Raw genomic sequence first — 19,039 nt, 5'->3', positions numbered from 1 at the left:
TTGCTGCATTCAGTGGATGGTGTGTGTAACATCTGTGCCACCATCATTATACTTATTATATCATTAGACACTGGTTTCTGCTTGCTTGCTACCTGTAGTGATTTGCACCTTACCCATCATTCTCATGTAGCTCTGCTCTGGTTCATCAATAGTTAACCCGCAGTTACTGACAGACTCTCCCTCCACACACATTACTCCCTGGATAACGGGATCTTGGGGATCTGCACCATTCATTCCATGAGGCTGCGACTAATGAAAAGACACTTTACATTGTTCATTTATTTTTATTTAAATTCTAAGAATGCTTAGAAATATAGCAATACAATGTATAAAATATATAAAAACACTTAAATTCTCTGTAACTGACTTCACCTTAGAGACACTTGATTGTGGAGGAAGAGCTTAACTTAACAAAGAAGAGAGAAAAACGGTTTCAAGAGTCGTGGCAATGCATGCCTTGTCTTTCCAGGGATGTGAATGCGGAAAGGATACTGTCTGTCTCAGTACATGGATTGAACCATATTCCAATGGTAGGGAGCAAATTTTCTTTTTTTAAAAATTTTTATTAAATTTTTCTAGTTTGCCTTATACCCATTGTACACCTTTTCATGTTTTTAAAAAATGTCCACAGATAAGGGGATAACTAGCTGATCGGTGAGCTTCCAACTGCTGCGACCGCCACTGAAAATCACGGAAACAGGATCCCCAGCTCTCCAGGGAATGTGATTGGTGGGAGTCCCAGCTGTCGGACTCTCACACATCAGCTAGTTATCCCCGATCCAATGGATAGGGGACAACTTAAATACTTGTGACAACCTTTAATTGGTTGCACCACAATAGAATTATGTGTTTGCCTGGATGAACTACTTTGTGGGCAATGCATACAATTGTTATGTGTGATGCAAATACTTCATAATATTTTTCGGAGTATAAGGCGCACCATCAATACATGCCTGCTAAAACGTTTAGGTTCATATATAAGGCGCACCTGATTATAAGGATGAATGACCAGCAGGTGGCAGACCTGTGCACAGTTCAAGGCAGCAGTTGTCTGTAAGTATGGTTTATATATAAGGCGCACCTTTGATTTCTGAGAAAATCAAAGGATTGTTTGTAAGCAAAGAATAGGAAAGCAGCACTCCGTGACAATCAGGTGTTTATTTCACCAATGGAGAGTTATAACGTTTCAGCTATCTCAATGTAGCCATTTTCAATCATTGAGATAGCTGAAACGTTATAACTCTCCATTGGTGAAATAAACACCTGATTGTCACGGAGTGCTGCTTTCCTATTCTTTGCTTACTGGATGTTTGGGATCCTTGAGTCGGACCTATACAAGCCTGCACCCTACCCTCGGATAGAATCTGTAATCACAGTGCCGCTTCATCCCTCCAACTTCTAGCTACAAAGGATTGTTTGTATATATAATTTTTTTTATAGCCTGAAAAATATGGTAGTCATTAGAGTAGGAGGATAACTTTATTTGTTCTAGTTTGAGTCCATATTTAAGTACTTGCTTAATATTATTTATATGCCTCAATTATGATTATTTGGGTTAATAATATAGTGAAAAATTGTAGGGGAATATAAACCTGCATCTTATATGTCCAGTATATACTGGAGCAATGTATATGCCTTATATTACTTGACATACTGTATATGAGATACAGCTATAAATGCTTCAATGCATTATGATTTGTCCTTCTGGAGATGACGTGGGTGTCGAGTTATTCATGGAAGTTGTCTGATAGATGACCACAGTCTAAAAGAAAAAATAAAACATTTGCACTTAAACATTGTGTTTACTTAAAGGGGTTGTTTGAGAGGAAGCTTAATTGGTTACTTCAGATGTAATAGCTCTGATTACTCTCTGTGACACTAATGGGCCATGCACCTATGTGACATGACATGAACAAGGAATTTAAGAGCCGTGCATCTTTCTACCATCACATGACCAGGGATATAATGAGCCATGCACCTGTGTGACATCAGATGACCAGGGATATAAAGAGCCGTGTGCCTGTGTGACATCACATGACCAGGGATTTAAGGAACCGCACACCTGTGTGACATCACATGTCCAGGTATATATTGCGAGCCATGCACCTGTGTGACATCACATGACAGGGATATAACGGGCCGTGCACCTATGTGACATCACATGACCAGCGATATAAAGACCTGTGTACCTGTGTGACATCACATGATAGGGATATAAAGGGCCGTGCACCTATGTGACATCACATGACGATGGATTGGATTTTATCCACAGGAAGTAAACAATTAAGCTTCTTGATAATTGACAGCAAGCAGAGATCTAGATAACAACGATGAACTGATACAGAAAGTATACTGTAAAATTCTCTAACTTTTTTACTGACAATATCAATTATTTGCTAAAAGTGGACAACCCCTTTAACAGTTTTGTATGTCTGACTTCCCATCCTTTATATATTTTATTTAGCAGAAGAGATACAGTGAGTGCTGCCAATGTTGTCAATGTTGTCAATTAGTCGCCAATAAAAAAAAACAGTTACCTTCTCTTCCCGGAGTCCCAGGTCCTTGCTCTTCCCCTCCGGTAGGGGGGGGGTGGGGGGGGGGGCAGCAGGCAGGACCAAAAAAAACAACCCATTCACCCACAGGCCGCCCTAGCAAATACTGCCCTGATGGGCATCTATGAGGGTATAGACCGGTGATGGCAAACTTTTTAGACACTGAGTTCCCAAACTACAACCAAAACCCACATATTTTTTGCAAAGCAGTTTAAGCAGTAACTGCTCTTTCACAGGTTTAAATTGTATAGGCACCTGAGGACACCAATACAGTAGAAAGAAGGAGAAGAAGTTTGGATAATCATTGTAGCTTCCTTCTGGGGTCCTGGGCTGCCTGGGACTGCAAGAGGCCTTGAGTCCTGTCTGGTAAACTCTACCCTGTGGTGATGGCATGGGTGCCCATATAGAGGGCTCTGAGTGCCACCTCTGGCACCCGTGCCATAGGTTCGCCACCACTGTTATAGACCCTTACAGATTATTTTACAATTTATCTTACCACATCGCTGTATGATGTCCTGCACACAGTTTTACATCCAAAGATAGATGTAGACAAGGCAATGCAGAGCTCCAGAACAGTAAACAGTAAAAGTGTGGATGTAATACCATCATGGAGAACCTATAATATCAAAACACAAAATGTGTCAAATGCCACTCATCCATCCATATCTATCTATTAAGTAACTATCACTTTCATATTTATCTGTTTAAAAAGGCTCTGTCGCCATCTCCAGCTACTCCAACTCTTTGTCTCCTTTAATAGATGCCACCACCACTGTGCCATTAGTTTTAGCACCCAATATGCTAATATTGTAAGCTGGGCTATCGGGGCATTAAGCAGACAACTAGGGACAACCCACCTCAAAATATAGGGTCTTATTAGTATACTAAGTACTCAGTGGCGTAACAATAGCCGTAGCCGCTGTAGCGGTTGCTACGGGGCCCGGGCAGCACAGGGGCCCACGTTGAAAAGCAAAGATGGGACCACCCTTGTAGAGTAATACGGACCCCTGTGCCGTCCTTCTGTCCCTGTCCGCCCACCTCATCTGCAGGCCACCGGACTTGGCCTCTTCATTTGTTGGCACTCAGCCAGCCCACTCCTTTTTTGTGGGACCGCCTCGACAGCTCCAGCAGCCCGCCAGCCTAGACCCCCTGCGGTAGCGCGCCCCTACTTCTTCCGCGGCTGCCTGGCTGGCCTTGTCCATCCATGCCCCAGTCTCTCCATGGCTTCCCAGCCAGACCACTTCTTCTGCAGCCGCAGGGCCTAGTCCATCGGCAGCCCCCTGGTCAGCTCAAAGCTTCCACGGCCGCCAGGCCGGCCTAGTGCATCCGCGGCACTGTCTATACACGGCCGCCTGGCCGGTCCACTTTTTCGCAGCTCCCCGTCCGGCCCACTCCATCCACGCCCGGTCAACCGGCTGGCTCACTGGGATCGCGCAGCCAACCTACTATTTCTGCGGCTTCCCGAAGAACCAGCCTCACACTGCACAGCAGCCGGTCTACAAGAAATGTAAGTAAGTCTCTATATATGTAAGATTGATGTATGTATGCTGTATGTGTGTATTTTCTGTATGTGCTGTATGTATGTGCTGTATAGTATATACTGTATGTGTGTGTATTTGCTATTTATGTATGTTTGTGTATATGTTGTATATACCATATGTATTTGAGTATGTATATGCAGTATGTGTGTATGTGTATACTGTGTGTATATGCTGTATATACTGTATGTTTGGTTATATGCTGTATGTAGACACATGCATATAAATATTTATATGTATATTGCGTATGTGTGTATCTGTTGTATATACTGTGTGTATATGCTGTATGTATATGCATTATGTATGTATACACTATATATACTGTATGTATGTGTGTATATGCTGCATATAGATTCAGTATGTGTATATGGTGTTTTTATACTGCATGTATACACAGTGTAAGTACTTCACTAAAGCTCAATGCATACAAATGGCAAAGAGGGACATTTACCAAAACATGTGTCTATTTACTTCTATGGGCTCGAGCCTATGGCTGAAAAACTTGTGTATAAGCTTACAGTCCGATCTGCAAAAAATAGAGCAGGTCCTATTCCAATTGTGGAAACTTTTATCTATTATCACTGGCTTGTAAGAAGTGCTCTCCCACCAGTGACAGTCGGGCTGCATACAAGAGTCCATGGGAAATGAATGGTGGAGGCTACAGAAAAATTCTAATCGTGAAAAAATGTGCAGCAGATATTTTTAAGGGATGCAAAAAGCTTGAGTTGGTGGTGGGGAATGTTTCTCATTAATAATCTAATATCTATCTAATATCTATTTAGCTTTCTCAGAGTAGAGTTGAAATATAAGCACTACCATGAAAAAAAAACCCTAGTTACAACCGCCTGGACTGTGGAACCTAGAAACACAGTTATGGTATCACTTTAAATATCCTCAGTAATTTTGAATTGTGACAGTAAAATTTACAGTTCGGGTGTGAATATAATATACATCTTCCAAAGTATTAAAGAGAACTTGTCAACTGGAACGTCATTTTTACACATTAACAGATACCAATAGCCTCTGACATGTTGATTTTAAAAATGCCTCTGTCGTGCATCTGAATAATTCCACTGATTTTTAAGAATTTCTTGAACATTACCTGGTTCCCTGCCAGCAGCATGTAGTGGCAGTGGCTTCCAGATGTGGGCTATTGAGTCCTGCCTGACCACCTGATTCAGTGATCATTACAACAGCGTGGCTTTTCATATGCAAAAACTATTTAAACACAAAATAACGCTGCTTTTGTATCATTTGTGCCAGTTTCAGCACCATCCTGCTGTAATAAAGTATGACTAAGGTGGCAGTGATGAGTGTCATTTTGTTTCATCCTGTCCTTATAAGTCTGAACACTGGTTTACTCCTTTCCTGGCTGTCTTAATTGATTTCCACCACACTTGTCTGTCTCCTGTTGACTTCACTGTGGGTTAAAAAGAGTTAATCTGCTGTGATGCAAAGATTCTTCGTCCACTCACATTCCTACACTTGTCTGGGTGTCAGAAAACTGATCCTATCATCTTCTGGACTGGGACTCTGACGTCTCATAAAAGCTTTGCTGGCTATTTCCTTATTACTTTGAGCTAGCTGGCGTACTTCTTGACTTCTGTATTTTGGATTCATCAAACCATTTTTTGTTTTCAGATTATCTGTGGCCCATTGATTCTCTACTGCATTTGTCCTATTGGTTCTGACATGTATTCTGTTGATTCTGTGTCATGTCTCTTTGTCTCTGTTTTTGCACTTTGGGCCTGAAAGAGAATGTTGACCAGTTGTCACCTACTGCTTAAGGTAGGCTGGGCTATTGGCCAGAGAGAGCTCCTAAGGGGTTTTAGCCTTAAAGGGGTATTCCCATCTGGGCATTTACATTTAATTAAATTCATTTGCCATATGTAAACATTTCTTCAATTGGATGTTATTAAAAAAATGTTCCTGTATGAAGATAATTTCTCATAAATGTAGTCATTCTGTCCCTTAGAAACCAGATGGCTTCCTCGGATACGACCACGTCACACTCTGGCAGCGGTGGCCAGACTTGCGCTATAGAGTCCTGCCAAACCACCAGGATTAAGCGATCATTACCACAGGACGGCTGTGCGACCTGCAGTAACTCCCCGGACATTTCATATACAATAACCTTTTGTTTCTTTGTGCACTCAATCTATCAGACGTGGCCGTATCCGAGGAAGCCATCTCGTTTCTAAGGGACAACATGGTTACATTTATGAGAAATTATCTTCACACAGGAACATTTTTTTTAATAATATCCAATTGAAGAAATGTTTATATATGGCAGATTAATGAAACTGAATGTAAGTGCCCAGATGAGAATACCCCTTTAAGGTTCAAGGACCATGTCTGTTCTTCCTGCCCCACCAGGCCGTTCCCTAAACCTGCATAGCAGCTTTGTTAACACCGTCCGTCTCTCACAGAAGTTTGGATGCAGCTCCTGACCTACACATTTGGCAGTCTCTGCTATATGGATAATGCATATGTTTGTGTATAGGCATTAATACATTGCAATTCCTTTAATTTGCCCAAAAATTGCAAAAGCATACATGAAAGACAAATGAACATTTCCTTATTTAATTTTAGAATCTGGAAATTACCTTTGACCGGAACTCCCCTTCACACTCTAAGCTTGGCTCATAATATGCACAGTGTGAGCTATAATAGTGATGACCATAGGCCAAAGACATAAAAATCGCAACAAATATGAAAACCGAAGCCACCACTGCAATAGTGCTGATAATGTTTAGCGCTAAGCTTGCGTTCACCTGCAATAAAACATAAATAAATTTAAGTTTATAAATTCATATGAAATATACCGTTCATTATTTAAAGCCTACCTAATATTTTAACAAACAGAAAATATGAGTCCAGTATGGCACATGCCGATGTAGACAGGACGGAAAGACAGGATGAAGTGGATTGTTTTTATTGACGTCTCAAGCCCAGGTCCTGCCCCACTGAAGGTTTCTGTATAATACTTTGTGACGCAAATAAAGCATCTCACATTTGCCTAGACTTGCATAGCATCAGTGCTCCACAGAGATTGAGATATTATACCATACTTCTGTCTTGGTGGGATTTCTTTGAGCTCACTTTGTGGATTTTATTAACAATTAGAGAACCTGAGGTTGTGTGAACAGGGGCAGAACTCAACATGACTTTTTAGTCGGCAATCTGCACCAGGTCCAGGGTTGTGTTAACCTTTGAAGTACAGCTGCATAGCTAATGGCACACTAGAGCATTATATAGCGTATGGGAGCCTATGGCATGTATTAACATGTAAATTGTAATTAGTGTATATGCTTTAAATGTTTACAATTTTCACATAAACCTGCTAAGTATTCAAAGTTCGGCTACACGTTTCTTTTTAAAAAATTTTGCAGTCACAGTTTAGTGAAATCTATTGGTTACTTCTAAAATCTGATTGCTTTAACTAGTTTGATTTGTTGCCATTTCAATTTATGTAATTTTTAATTTCCATGTTCAGTCATTTTCAGGGTACAGTCACAGGTGGTGGTGGGGATGTTTTTTTAAATGCAATGTAGAAATGTCTAACTTTTACATATTACCATGCACTTGGCTGGTATGAAAGCATTTTTCTGAGCTGCTTATACTTCCAGCAATGTAGAAAAATGCTCTTAAACCAGTCACACGCGGTTACATGTAAAACGCATTGCAAAGCCATGTGTGACCACACCCTCATATGTTGTCATCTCCCTGGGCTGTGCCTAGAGCGCTAAAAAAATGCGGCAATGGCCTCCAATGCATGTGTCCAAAATGTAGAGTAGTTTTCTACTCCTGCATATAACCCCCTCACATGGCTTGTGTCCATATGGATTTGAGACATTTGCAAAAAAAATGGGGCTTCTTTACTTAAATTTACTTATTTAAGAGTTGTGCTACTCACAACGGACTGTTGGTCGCCGTTTTTGGGATTTGCACAGCTTTGACAAGTATTTAACAGGGGTCTGCGCTGTGATCGGATTGTGGTGCAACTGCGCTGGCTTCCATGCGACAGAAATGTGGGAGGGGGACGTTTCGTCAGACAATCCGATTGATTCGGGCTGAGCGCAGTATTTTAGTTTCAAATTGTGTCGCAACACAATGCACTTACATGCACCAGGAAGAATAAGGTGAACTCCGGCGGACCTGAGCAAGGAAGCAACACATGCGGGATATCGGGCGCACGATCTTAGTGAATCGCGGCATTGTCCTCGGACAATGCACTTTCTGTGAACTGCAAGGAACGGGTAAGTAAATGTGCCCCAATGTCTCATAAAAACACTAAAAGTTGCACCTTCCAGGACAGGAAAAACTGAACATGTATCATAAGAGAAAAGATATGAACATACAGAAGACATAAAAAAACACCTGCCAAATGTCTCAATTATACTGCACAAAAAATTAACTAAGATACACGTCCCCCAGTGAGTATTTAAAATAATTTTTTCCTAGATAAAAATTAAAGTAGGTGTATGATGTCAGTGTAGATTCTTGATGCAAAAACTTGGATTTGTTAGAAGTGATAATGGTATATATACCGTATATCCGGGTTGCTATGGAAGGAATATTGACTGCCAGGTGCCTCAATCCTGCATCACAGCTCAGTGCTATGGGGTAGGGCACTACTCTTCCCCTTGCTACCATTGCGCTATTTCCCGATTTTGCATAGAGACACCCTAATACGACATGATGCTGCATACTTTCATGTGCGCAGTCTCATCCCAGTGCTGCAGACTATGTTTAAAGGGATTGTTTGGAGGTATAACAGCAGATTTCTTCTTCAAACAGCTCCTCTCCAGACCATAGGTAGAGAGTGGTATTGCGGTTAAGCTTTATTCATTTCTATACAACAGCTGCAATACTAGCACAAACCATGGTCCTGTGTGGAGCTGTGTTTGAAAGGAAGCAGACATTTTCTGCAACCTCCGGACAACCCCTTTAAAGCTGCAGTTTACAACAGTACGGTACATGATTGCCAACACAACCATCGACCTGCAAAATGGTATATATACTATTTCAACCTTTCACCAACACACTATTACCAATACTTGGCTGTACGTAGATAACTATAGTGCACATGTGACTGGAGCTGTAATAATTTATGCAAAAATAAATGTTGGGAACCAAGAATTATTGTAAAATCTGATGTAGGATTGTGGGGATTTCTTACCTTTCCCAAAGATGGTTTGTAGGAAGCAGCAATTGATAGAGATCCTGATAGTACATACTGTAAAAAAAAAACATAAAATTTTGACATTTCTATGAAAGATATTATATTCTATGTTCTGAACGATAATTTTCAAAAAGAATGTTTAGAATATATTAGGGGCTCTGTCGGTCTAAGTGATCATCTTACTTAGCTGACTGATGCTCATCTACTATACAGGGAACACTTTCTCGCAATGCCCCAAACCAGTGATTGTAGGACCACTCATTAGTTGAGGGGGCCTTTATGGAATTTGTTCTAGATCTAGCGTCTAAATTTAGTTTGCGTCTGGTCTAGGACTTATTATAGGGTGCCCACTGTTATTCTCAAAATTTCATATCAATGCATTACTAATACTGTAGATTGTTTGAGAGACCTAAGTATGGTACTGTATGCTTTGATCTTGGAGCCCATGGTAGCCATATAATGTTCCTGCAAAGGGACTTTCTACTACCCAACCTCTATTTTGGGGTTGGTCCGTTGGCTGTGTTTTGCTTGTGCAATGGAAGAGTCATCAATTACTTTGCATGTAAATCCTTAGGGTGGTGATGTTAATGTCCGATGTAAATGTACAGGGATAGAGACTTCCCCAAACCTGCATTGTAGATTTCAATTATTCTAGAAATTACAAATGCCCAACAAATTGTGCCGTCTTTCCATTGAGTCCCCCACATCTTGCCCCCACATTTTTTGATTGGAATGATGGAAATACCTGATTCTAATAATTATATGCTATAAATGTTCTTACCACAATTCCACCCCAAAAGAGAACCCCACTGTGAACAAAGAGGTCTGTAAAATAGTAATGCGAATCGTGAAATGAAATGGTTAAGATGATTCCAAAGAAAATGTGATTCATTCCTATAAACAACTGGGTCACCTGTAAAAAAAAAAAAGAGAACAAAAGCTTAGTCATTTCCTCAATTTCTCACCACCCTCTCTCCAAAAAAAACAAACATATTTTTTAACACTGGAGCGTATTATCTTTTGTCTTCTGTGCAAATTTCAAATAGTCACTGTTTTCATATGCAGAGGCATACATATGATATAACTTTATTGTTAAAAACACTCACCATGCACATATTTTAAAGAAATATAATAAAATGTAACCATGTGCAAAATGTGGTAATAGGGGGGTACAATGTGAGAGGGAGATGATGCACATAAAATGCATTTTAAAAGGCAAAATCTTGTGAATATGGTCTTAGTTCACACTAGATGTTTGCATTGCATTTCAGAAAAAAAACATTGCAAACACAAAGGGTAAAACAGACCTGGGCATTTTACAGGCTCAGGGCCACATCCAGCACTATTACTTTCTGATCACCTAGATTTACACCCGAACGATGAAGTAAGCAGTCCGCAGAGAGATTGGGACCCTCAGCTGTTGTTGTGGCAGAGCAGGGAGTACACTATACACAGCATCGCACCACCCCCAGTGCAGGTAGTGCAATGATGTCAATCACGGGCGCTGGGCCCCTTACTGCAGGACCAGAGCAGAAGACAGCTGCCACCAGAGAGATCAAAGGAAAGGTGAGTACTGTTTTTTTGTTTTTCTTAAAACCTATACTGCAATGAAAAGGGGACGATGGAATGGGGGAGAAAAAAGAGAGGGCATAAGGAGAGTGGGTACTATAAATGGCGGCTTAATGAGAGGGGACATTATGAATGGGGCCTAATATGAACAATCTGTCTACGTTTAGGAGGTGAATAGTAAGTAATAAATAAATGTACTTACCCCAAGGACCTCAGGTTCTCCTTGAAAAAATTTAATGAGGGGTTTGGGCATGACATTTTGATCCTTTTTGCTATTTTCTTCCTGAAATTCCATGGGCTGATTAACATGATGCATATTTTCCATAATGGCATCAGTGGACATGATTCTGCTAGGAAAAATTAGACAAATGAAAACTCAGTTAAGCTTCTCCTTACTTACATAAATGCCTCACTTCTTTACTCACCTTTGAAAACCTCTCATGCACTCTGGGGCACATTTACTAAGGGCAGTGCGCCAGCTTTCTGTTGGACTTTGCACATTCTTTTAGGTGAAAACGGCTTGCACAGGTATTGTGGCGCACACCTTTTGTGGTGCAGCTGCGCTAGCCTTCATGCAACATAAGTTAGGGGGTGTTCCAGTGCTCAATTGGGCGCTGTATTTAACATGCAAAGTCTGTCGCACGCCGTATGTTACAGGTGCACTAAAAAGTTGGTGAACTCTGTTGGGCCAGTGCAGGGAAGCCACAGATTCATGATTTCTGACCCCTGAGCAAGCCACAGATGTGGTGGTACACGTGGGGGATTTGCCCAAACTCCCCCTGAATGCAGACTTGATTTGGGTTATACATGTTTTGACCGGTGCTTGCATGCTATTATATTTGTATTGGTAGGCTATTAAGCCTTGTCCCAAGTGTCCCCGCGCTCCCCTCTGTGGCGGTGTCTCTGCCCCATCCCTGGACTTACCTTTCCTGGCTCATGGTCTTCGGCGTGCAGGCCGCACGTCTCCTGCCTTCCAGGCCGCACGCTCATGCTCCTAGGGCGCGTGACTCCTCAGAACTTAAAGGGCCAGTGTCCTTTCCATTGGCGCTGGTCACTTCCGGGTTTTTTATATAACCCGGCGGTTCCCTTCACTCCCTGCCGGATCTTCAAGTCTTCCCAACTGAAGTGAAAGCCTCCTGTGTGTATCCCGAGGTCCCGTTCCTGTGTGTATCTCGTGGTCCCGTTTCTGTCCATACCTTGTGGTACGTGTACGGTGGTCCATGTCCGGTGGTCCGTATCCTGTGGCCCGTGTCCGGTGGTCTGTATCCTATGGTCCGTGTCTGGTGGTCCGTAGCCTGTGGTCAGTGTCCAGTGGTCCGTGTCTGGTGGTCCATATCCCATGGTCCGTTCCAGTACGACTGCGCTCCTGCTGTGGCGTCCAGGGTTCCAGCCCAGTGGTGACCTCCTGCCTTCCTGTGCTTCTGCCGTGCCTTCCAAGGTCCCAGCCCAGCGTTGTCTTCACTCTGTACCAGCGTTACCAGTGCTCCTCTGCGTTCCTGCTGTCATCTTAGGTTGTAACTGTTTCCTGCATTTATTACCTTGGCTGCCACCACGGGTCCCATACCATCCCCTGCGGTGGTCCAGAGGGTCCACAGACTATTCCAAAAGAGACTCTCAGACGGTACGCCCCTCACATACCGTGACAAGCCTTTATTAAAATATTTTGTAATTAAGCTGCTTGTTTGAACCAGTCAAACGTATTTGCAGCTGTATATTTTGTGCCTGTACCATAATGGGATGGGGGCAGTGTGGAGGGGTATATTGGTTGGTTATATCATAACCATTCCCTGATTTGCACGTAATTTGGAATGTGTATTTTAAGTGTTTTTATAATAAATTTGTGTTTTCTTTTTGCTATGCATTCTATCTCATGAGGACTTTTTTACACACCACACTGGCACACATTCTCAATTAATCGGTCGCACCCAGCATTATCCATGGGCAGAGCACTTTTAGTCAAGTTTCCAACTTTCTTAGTAAATGTGCCCCTCTATATTTTATGTACCGTATATATCCGCTGTATAAGACGACTTTTGAAGACAGAAAAATCTTCTGTCTTCTCTGGGGTCGTCTTAAACGCCGGTAATCCCGACCGCCCACCGTGTATTCACGGCGGCGGTCGGGTCCCGGTGCATGGAGAGGGCTCACGGGCTGAGCCCTCTCCATAGCTGGTAAGTCTTTGCTGCATATTGCAGCAAAGGTTTACCGGTAACACCCGCGATCGGTGCTAGCGGTGTTTTCACAGCGTGGGCTGCTGGCAAAGCTGCCGGCAGCCTCAAAAAGATAGCGGCGCATGGGCGCCGCCATCTTACCTGGGATCGCCATTCCCCGTGACGTCATTGGGGGCGGCGATCCGTCTCCATGGTAGCCTCGGGTCTTCCGAAGACCCGAGGCTATTTCGTTTTAACCCCTTCATTACAATGTGCTGATAGCACATTGTAATGAATGAGGAAAATCCCCATATACTGCCATACTGTAGTATGGCAGTATATGGTAGGATCGATCAGACAACCTAGGGTTAAAGTACCCTAAGAAGTCTGAAAAATAGTATAAATAAAAATAAAAAAAAGTTAAAAAAAAATAATAATAAAAAAACCTAAAATTTCAAATCACCCTAGAACTGACATAAATATAAATAAACAGTAAAAATCATAAACACATCAGGTATCGACGCGTCCGAAAATGCCCGATCTATCAAAATATGATAACGGTTTTTCAATGCGTTTAACCCTGTAACGGAAAATAGTGCCCAAAGTTGAAAAGGGCACTTTTTTTGCCATTTTGAAAAATATAAAAAAATCTATAAAAAGTGATCAAAAGGTCGAACAGTCCTAAAAATTATATCATTGAAAATATTATCAAATTTCGCAAAAAATGACACCACCCACAGCTCCGTACACCAAAGTATAAAAAAGTTATTAGCGCCAGAAGTTGGCAAAATCAAAAAAAGAATTTTTGTACAGGAGGTTTTCATTTTTGTAAATGTATGAAAACATTATAAAACCTTTATAAATTTGGTATCCACGTAATCGTACCAACCCAAAGAATAAAGTAGACATGTCATTTGGGGGCGCTCAGTGAAAGACGTAATATCCAAGCCCACAAGAAAATGGCGCAAATGCGTTTTTTCACCATTTTCATTGCATTGGGAATTTTTTTCCCGCTTCTTACATGGCATGGAATATTTAATAAAATAAAAATTTAAGGTACAGTATGGTAACATTTACAGTAAAATGGACGATGGTAATGTTGTTGTTGTATGCCTTATGTTTATGAGCGACAGATTTCCTGCTATATACCTGCATGTCATAAGAAATTAAATTAAAAAAAGGACCATGTTAAATTCAAATCTGTTTTTTTTTTTTACCGGTGTTTTGTATGCGTTGGAAAAGGGGTAGTCTTATACGGCGAATATATCTTAAACTCTATATTTTAAACAGGAAAGTAGGGAGGTCGTCTTATACACCAGGTCGTCTTCTACGCCGGAATATACGGTAAGCATACTAACCTATCACAGTGTTCTTTTGTGAAGCAAGAAATAACCTCTTGTAAAACTCTGGAGCATATTTTGTCTCTCATTTCTCATCTTGCTTGCTGCAAGGGGCATCTCTCCTAACCCGGGCTCACCTTCTGCTCATTTTAACCTTGCTAACCATATTAAGATTCAGTGTATCTTTTCTTCTCCTTCTTCTTCTCCTCCACCCGCAACCCCTTTTAAATATGTCCTCTGGAATGCCTGCACTGTGTGCAATAAACTAGAATCTGTTCATGACCTCAAGTCCTTTGACATGCTGACCAAACATGGATCCAGCTGGATGACTCTGCTTCCCCCAGTGCTTTGTCCTTTGGTGGCTTAAACTGTTCTCACTGCTCCAGACCTAAGAAAAGGCAGGGAGGAGGGGTAGGCATACTCCTCTCTCGACAATGCACTTTACAGGTCAATCCTCCTATACCCTCTCTTTGTGTGACTGCAGTATACCATCCTCCTGGCTCACCCTATCAGTCCCATGACCACTTTGCCTCTTGGCTCCCTCGCTTTCTGTCCTGTGAGATTCCAACCATAATCATGGGAGACTTTAACATACCTATTTAACACTCCCATCTCCCCTCCTACTTCTCAGCTTTAATCACTTACTACCTCTCTAAGCAACCGCATTACTAAAAAAAACTCTCCCTGGATTAGTTGGGCACTACAGACCGGTCTCTAATCTCCCCTTCATCTCCAACCTTTTGGAACGCTTGGTTTATTTTTGACTAGCTTGTTATGTATCCGTTAACTCCTTTCTTGACCGCCTACAATCTGGTTTCTGCACTACGAGTGTCCTCCACTGAAACTGCTCTTTCAAAATTCTCCAATGAGCTCCTCACTGCAGAATCCATAGGTGACTATTCTCTCCTCATGCTTCTGGATCCCTCTACAGCATTTGATAATGTGGACCACCAACTCCTCCTCCATGATTCTGCACTCAATTGGACTGAAGGATACTGTACTCTCTTATTGACCGCACATTTAGTGTCTTGTTCTTTGGATCTGTATGGTTTCCTCTTACTGTTGGGTTCCTCAGGGCGCAGTCCTAGGTCTCTCAGTCCTATTATCTTTATGCTGATTCACATTACATCACCCCTGATTGTATCTCTGCTGTTTCTAACATCATGGCCTCTCTCTACCTGAAGTTAAATCTTTCTAAGACTGAACTTCTTTTCTTAGCATCCCATATTAATCAATCTAACCTTGACATCTCCATTTCTATGGGGTATCACCGTAACTCAAAGGAAGCAGGCCCGCTTTCTGGAGGTTGATGTTTGAGCTCTTATTTGTCTTACATGCAATTACTAGCACACTCCTGCTGCTTGAAACTCAAAAACATTTCTAGAATATGTCCTTTCGTAACCACAGGAACCTCTAAAACCCAATTGATGCACTGATTCACTGTTGTCTCGACTACTGTAACTAATCTAATCAGTCTTCCACTTCCTAAACGCTCTCCTCTACAATCTATTCATAATGCAACAGCCAGAATGGTCTATCAATCGTGGCACTACACGGATGACTCTGACTCTACTGTCAGTCACTGCACAGGCTGCCCATCATCTTCCGTATTCAATTAAAATTAATCTGTCATCCACAAAGCTCTGCAGTGTCGCACCCTCATCCACAAAGCTCTCCACTGTGTTGTACCTACCTACTTCTCTTCCCTCCACTCAGTCCATCTCTAAACCGATGCTTTATTTTTTAATAGATTTTAAAAAATGAAAACCTTTAGTATATTAAAAAAAATCTTAAATTTGCCATCTTCTGGCACTAATAACTTTTTCATACTACAGCATACAGATGTGTGTAGGGTCTCATTTTTGTGGGATGAGACAATGTTTTTATTGCTACTATTTTGGAGACTCTACAACCTTATGATCACTTTTAATTACATTTTTTTATGAGTTGCAAAATGGCAAAAAAGTGGCGATTCAGACATTTGGTTGCTATTTTCTGTTACGGGATTCAACACCAGGGATAACCGGTTTTATATTTTGATAGTACGGGCATTATATTGGGATGTGGTGATGCCAAATATGTTTATGATTTTTTTGTTTATTTATTTTTATATCAGTTCTAGGGAAAGGGTGATTTGAACTTTTCTTTTTTAAGGTTTTTCCATTTAGGATATACTCGTGTATAAGCCGAGTTCCCTCGGCTTATACACAAGTCAATACGAAAGTAAAAATTACTTAAAAATAAATAAACTTATATACTCACCCTCCGGTGGCACCGATGCGTAGCGCTGCTTGTCTTCAGGCATCCGCGCCCGTCTTCTGTCTTCTGCAGGGCGCCGCCAAAGTTTTTCTCCCGGGCAGCGCCTAGCATGACGTCAGCAGCGGCGCGTCATACTATGCGCCTGCCGGGAGAGAACAATGGCGGCGCCCTGCAGAAGAAAGAAGACGGGCGCGGATGCCTGAAGAAGCATCGCGCAGACATTGGGGGAGCAGCGCTACGCATCGGGGCCACCGGAGGGTGAGTATATAAGATTATTTATTTTTTTAATGCTGGACTCGCTGTATACTACTGGGGGCAGGCTGTATACTACTGGGGGCGGCTGGGGTGACTCTATACTACTGGGGGCAGGCTGTATACTACTGGGGGCAGGCTGTATATTACTGGGGACAGACTGTATACTACTGGGGGCAGTGCTGTATCCTACTGGGGGCGGCTGGGGTGCCTCTATACTACTGGGGGCAGGCTGTATACTACTGGGGGCAGGCTGTATACTACTGAGGGCAGGCTGTATACTACTGGGGGAAGACTGTATACTACTGGGGTCAAGCTGTATACTACTGGGGCAAGCTTTATACTACAGTGGTCAGGCTGTATACTACAGTGGTCAGGCTGTATACTACTGGGGGCAAGCTGTATACTACTGGGGGCAGTGCTGTATATTACTGGGGGCAGGCTGTATACTACTGGGGACAGGCTGTATACTACTGGGGGCAAGCTGGCTATATACTGGGGGGGGGGTCTGTGACCAATGCATTTCCCACCCTCGGCTTATACTCGAGTCAATAGGTTTTCCCAGTTTTTGGTGGTAAAATTAGGGGCCTCGGCTTATACTTGGGTCGGCTTATACTTGAGTATATATGGTAAATGCCTCTGGCAGCTTTGCTGGAAGCATTTACTTGGTCAGCACGCGCGATCGGTGGCAGCACCAGCTTCGGGTGTTACCGGTGGGTGTTTGCTGCATTATGCAGCAAAAAAACCCTGATATGGAGAGGGCTCAGCTCGTGTCACCTCAGCCCATGTGACCTCTTGTGTCACTCCTTCCTCAAGCTTTTGGGAAGATTGTTTCAAATCTTATTACTCTGTAATATCTTATTTTATTTGTATATGCCCTTCTTCTGTAATGCAATGCAATGCAGAATATGATGTCACACAGATAATATTTTATTGTCATTATTTGAATTTTTTAAAATGAAATTATAAACTTTTATTAAAAATTGTAATGTTAATAATTTATTGAAGTGGTGGTGACATCCTGAATATTTGTTGCTCTACACATTCATTACTCCTATTGGAGTAATGCTGGGTTGAACACCCAGGGAGCACACTACTACACTAACGTTTTACGTGTATTATTATTATAGGTAAACTCCTATAGACTATATTATATATGGGACTTATATTACTTAATCTGAGGATTTTCTCATTAGCATTAACACTGCCAACTTGTGCTGAGGTTGAAGCGCTCTGAATCTCTTCAACTATTAATAGTAGCACAGAGGGGCATCCTTTATTTTTAATGCAGGAGATGTGGAAACGTTCTATATGATGATTTGAGCTCATAACTTACTATTATACAGTTTTCATCATCAAACAGGACTAAATGGATTGAAAGCTACTGTGTCCCTAGGTTACAAAAGGTTTACACATAGTCATTTATCAAATATAACCTCATGATGAGCAGTTTAGAGCTCTGGTACAGTTCACAAACTAAACTCTGCTGTATCTGTAAGACTTTTTCACCCTAAAAGTACCTTTACAAATGTTCTAAAGTGATAGCATTTTATTCTGCAATAAGCTGTGAACTATGATGTATATACAATACCTTCTGTGATTCCTCGGAGCTTTGAAGAGCGCTGATCTCTCTGTGATATTGTATTTCCTCTTTGGGAGATCATATAACTAGTTTCCTGTGAAAGGAATCTGTGAGGCTTCACTGAGGGGGCGAGACAAATTTGCTTGTTTTTTTTTTTTCACATCTGCTTGGATTTGCTCGTTTTATTTTTCTGTTCAGCAAATTTCCAAGTGGAAACATCACAGTTCGAGCATCAGAAAAGTTACAATGTTTACAGAAGAGGTTTCCAGATGATGGGAAAGGAAAAATTGGCATCTTTAACATTGGTCCTTCCTAAACCATAGCTCAATCTACCTGATACCTACTTCATTGAATGGAAGGACACTACATATTTGGCATAGACTAACTTTGTGGTAACCTTTAATTTCTTTGCTATGGGAGTCTGCTGCAAAGTAAAACCTTCTGCTTGGGGCCTATCACCTGTTCTAAACTTCATCCACATCTTCCATCCTCTGGTTCTTTACCTTGAATTGTCAGATAGCACCGTCTTGCTTTCCTGGGCAGTTGAGATCTGGCTCTTTTGATTGAGCTTTATGCTCCCATAATGTTCAAACGTCACCCTTTACCACCAGG

The 19,039-nt window shown here is 41.8% G+C and overlaps 1 protein-coding gene across 2 annotated transcripts; it reads right to left on the bottom strand.

Annotated features, from left to right (window-relative positions):
- Positions 1-1,270: 1,270 nt before the first annotated feature.
- Positions 1,271-18,534, bottom strand: LOC140065698 (membrane-spanning 4-domains subfamily A member 4A-like). 2 transcript variants are annotated; one of them, XM_072113276.1, is made up of 7 exons: positions 18,437-18,534; positions 11,047-11,191; positions 10,057-10,188; positions 9,273-9,329; positions 6,697-6,864; positions 3,049-3,168; positions 1,271-1,762 (listed from the first exon to the last, which is right to left on the bottom strand). In XM_072113276.1, exons 2-7 carry the CDS (start codon positions 11,185-11,187, stop codon positions 1,682-1,684), a joined length of 699 nt encoding a protein of 232 aa, XP_071969377.1. In that variant the 5' UTR covers positions 11,188-11,191; positions 18,437-18,534; the 3' UTR covers positions 1,271-1,681. The 2 variants fall into 2 exon arrangements, with proteins under 2 accessions (XP_071969377.1, XP_071969375.1); XM_072113274.1 differs by having other exon boundaries at positions 11,047-11,194; positions 18,437-18,524.
- Between the last annotated feature and the right edge of the window lie 505 nt (positions 18,535-19,039).

The sequence above is a fragment of the Engystomops pustulosus genome, chromosome 6, assembly GCF_040894005.1.
Source record: "Engystomops pustulosus chromosome 6, aEngPut4.maternal, whole genome shotgun sequence".
In the NCBI taxonomy this organism is placed as follows: Eukaryota; Metazoa; Chordata; class Amphibia; order Anura; family Leptodactylidae; genus Engystomops; species Engystomops pustulosus.
This window is presented reverse-complemented; position numbering and strand designations above follow the sequence as displayed.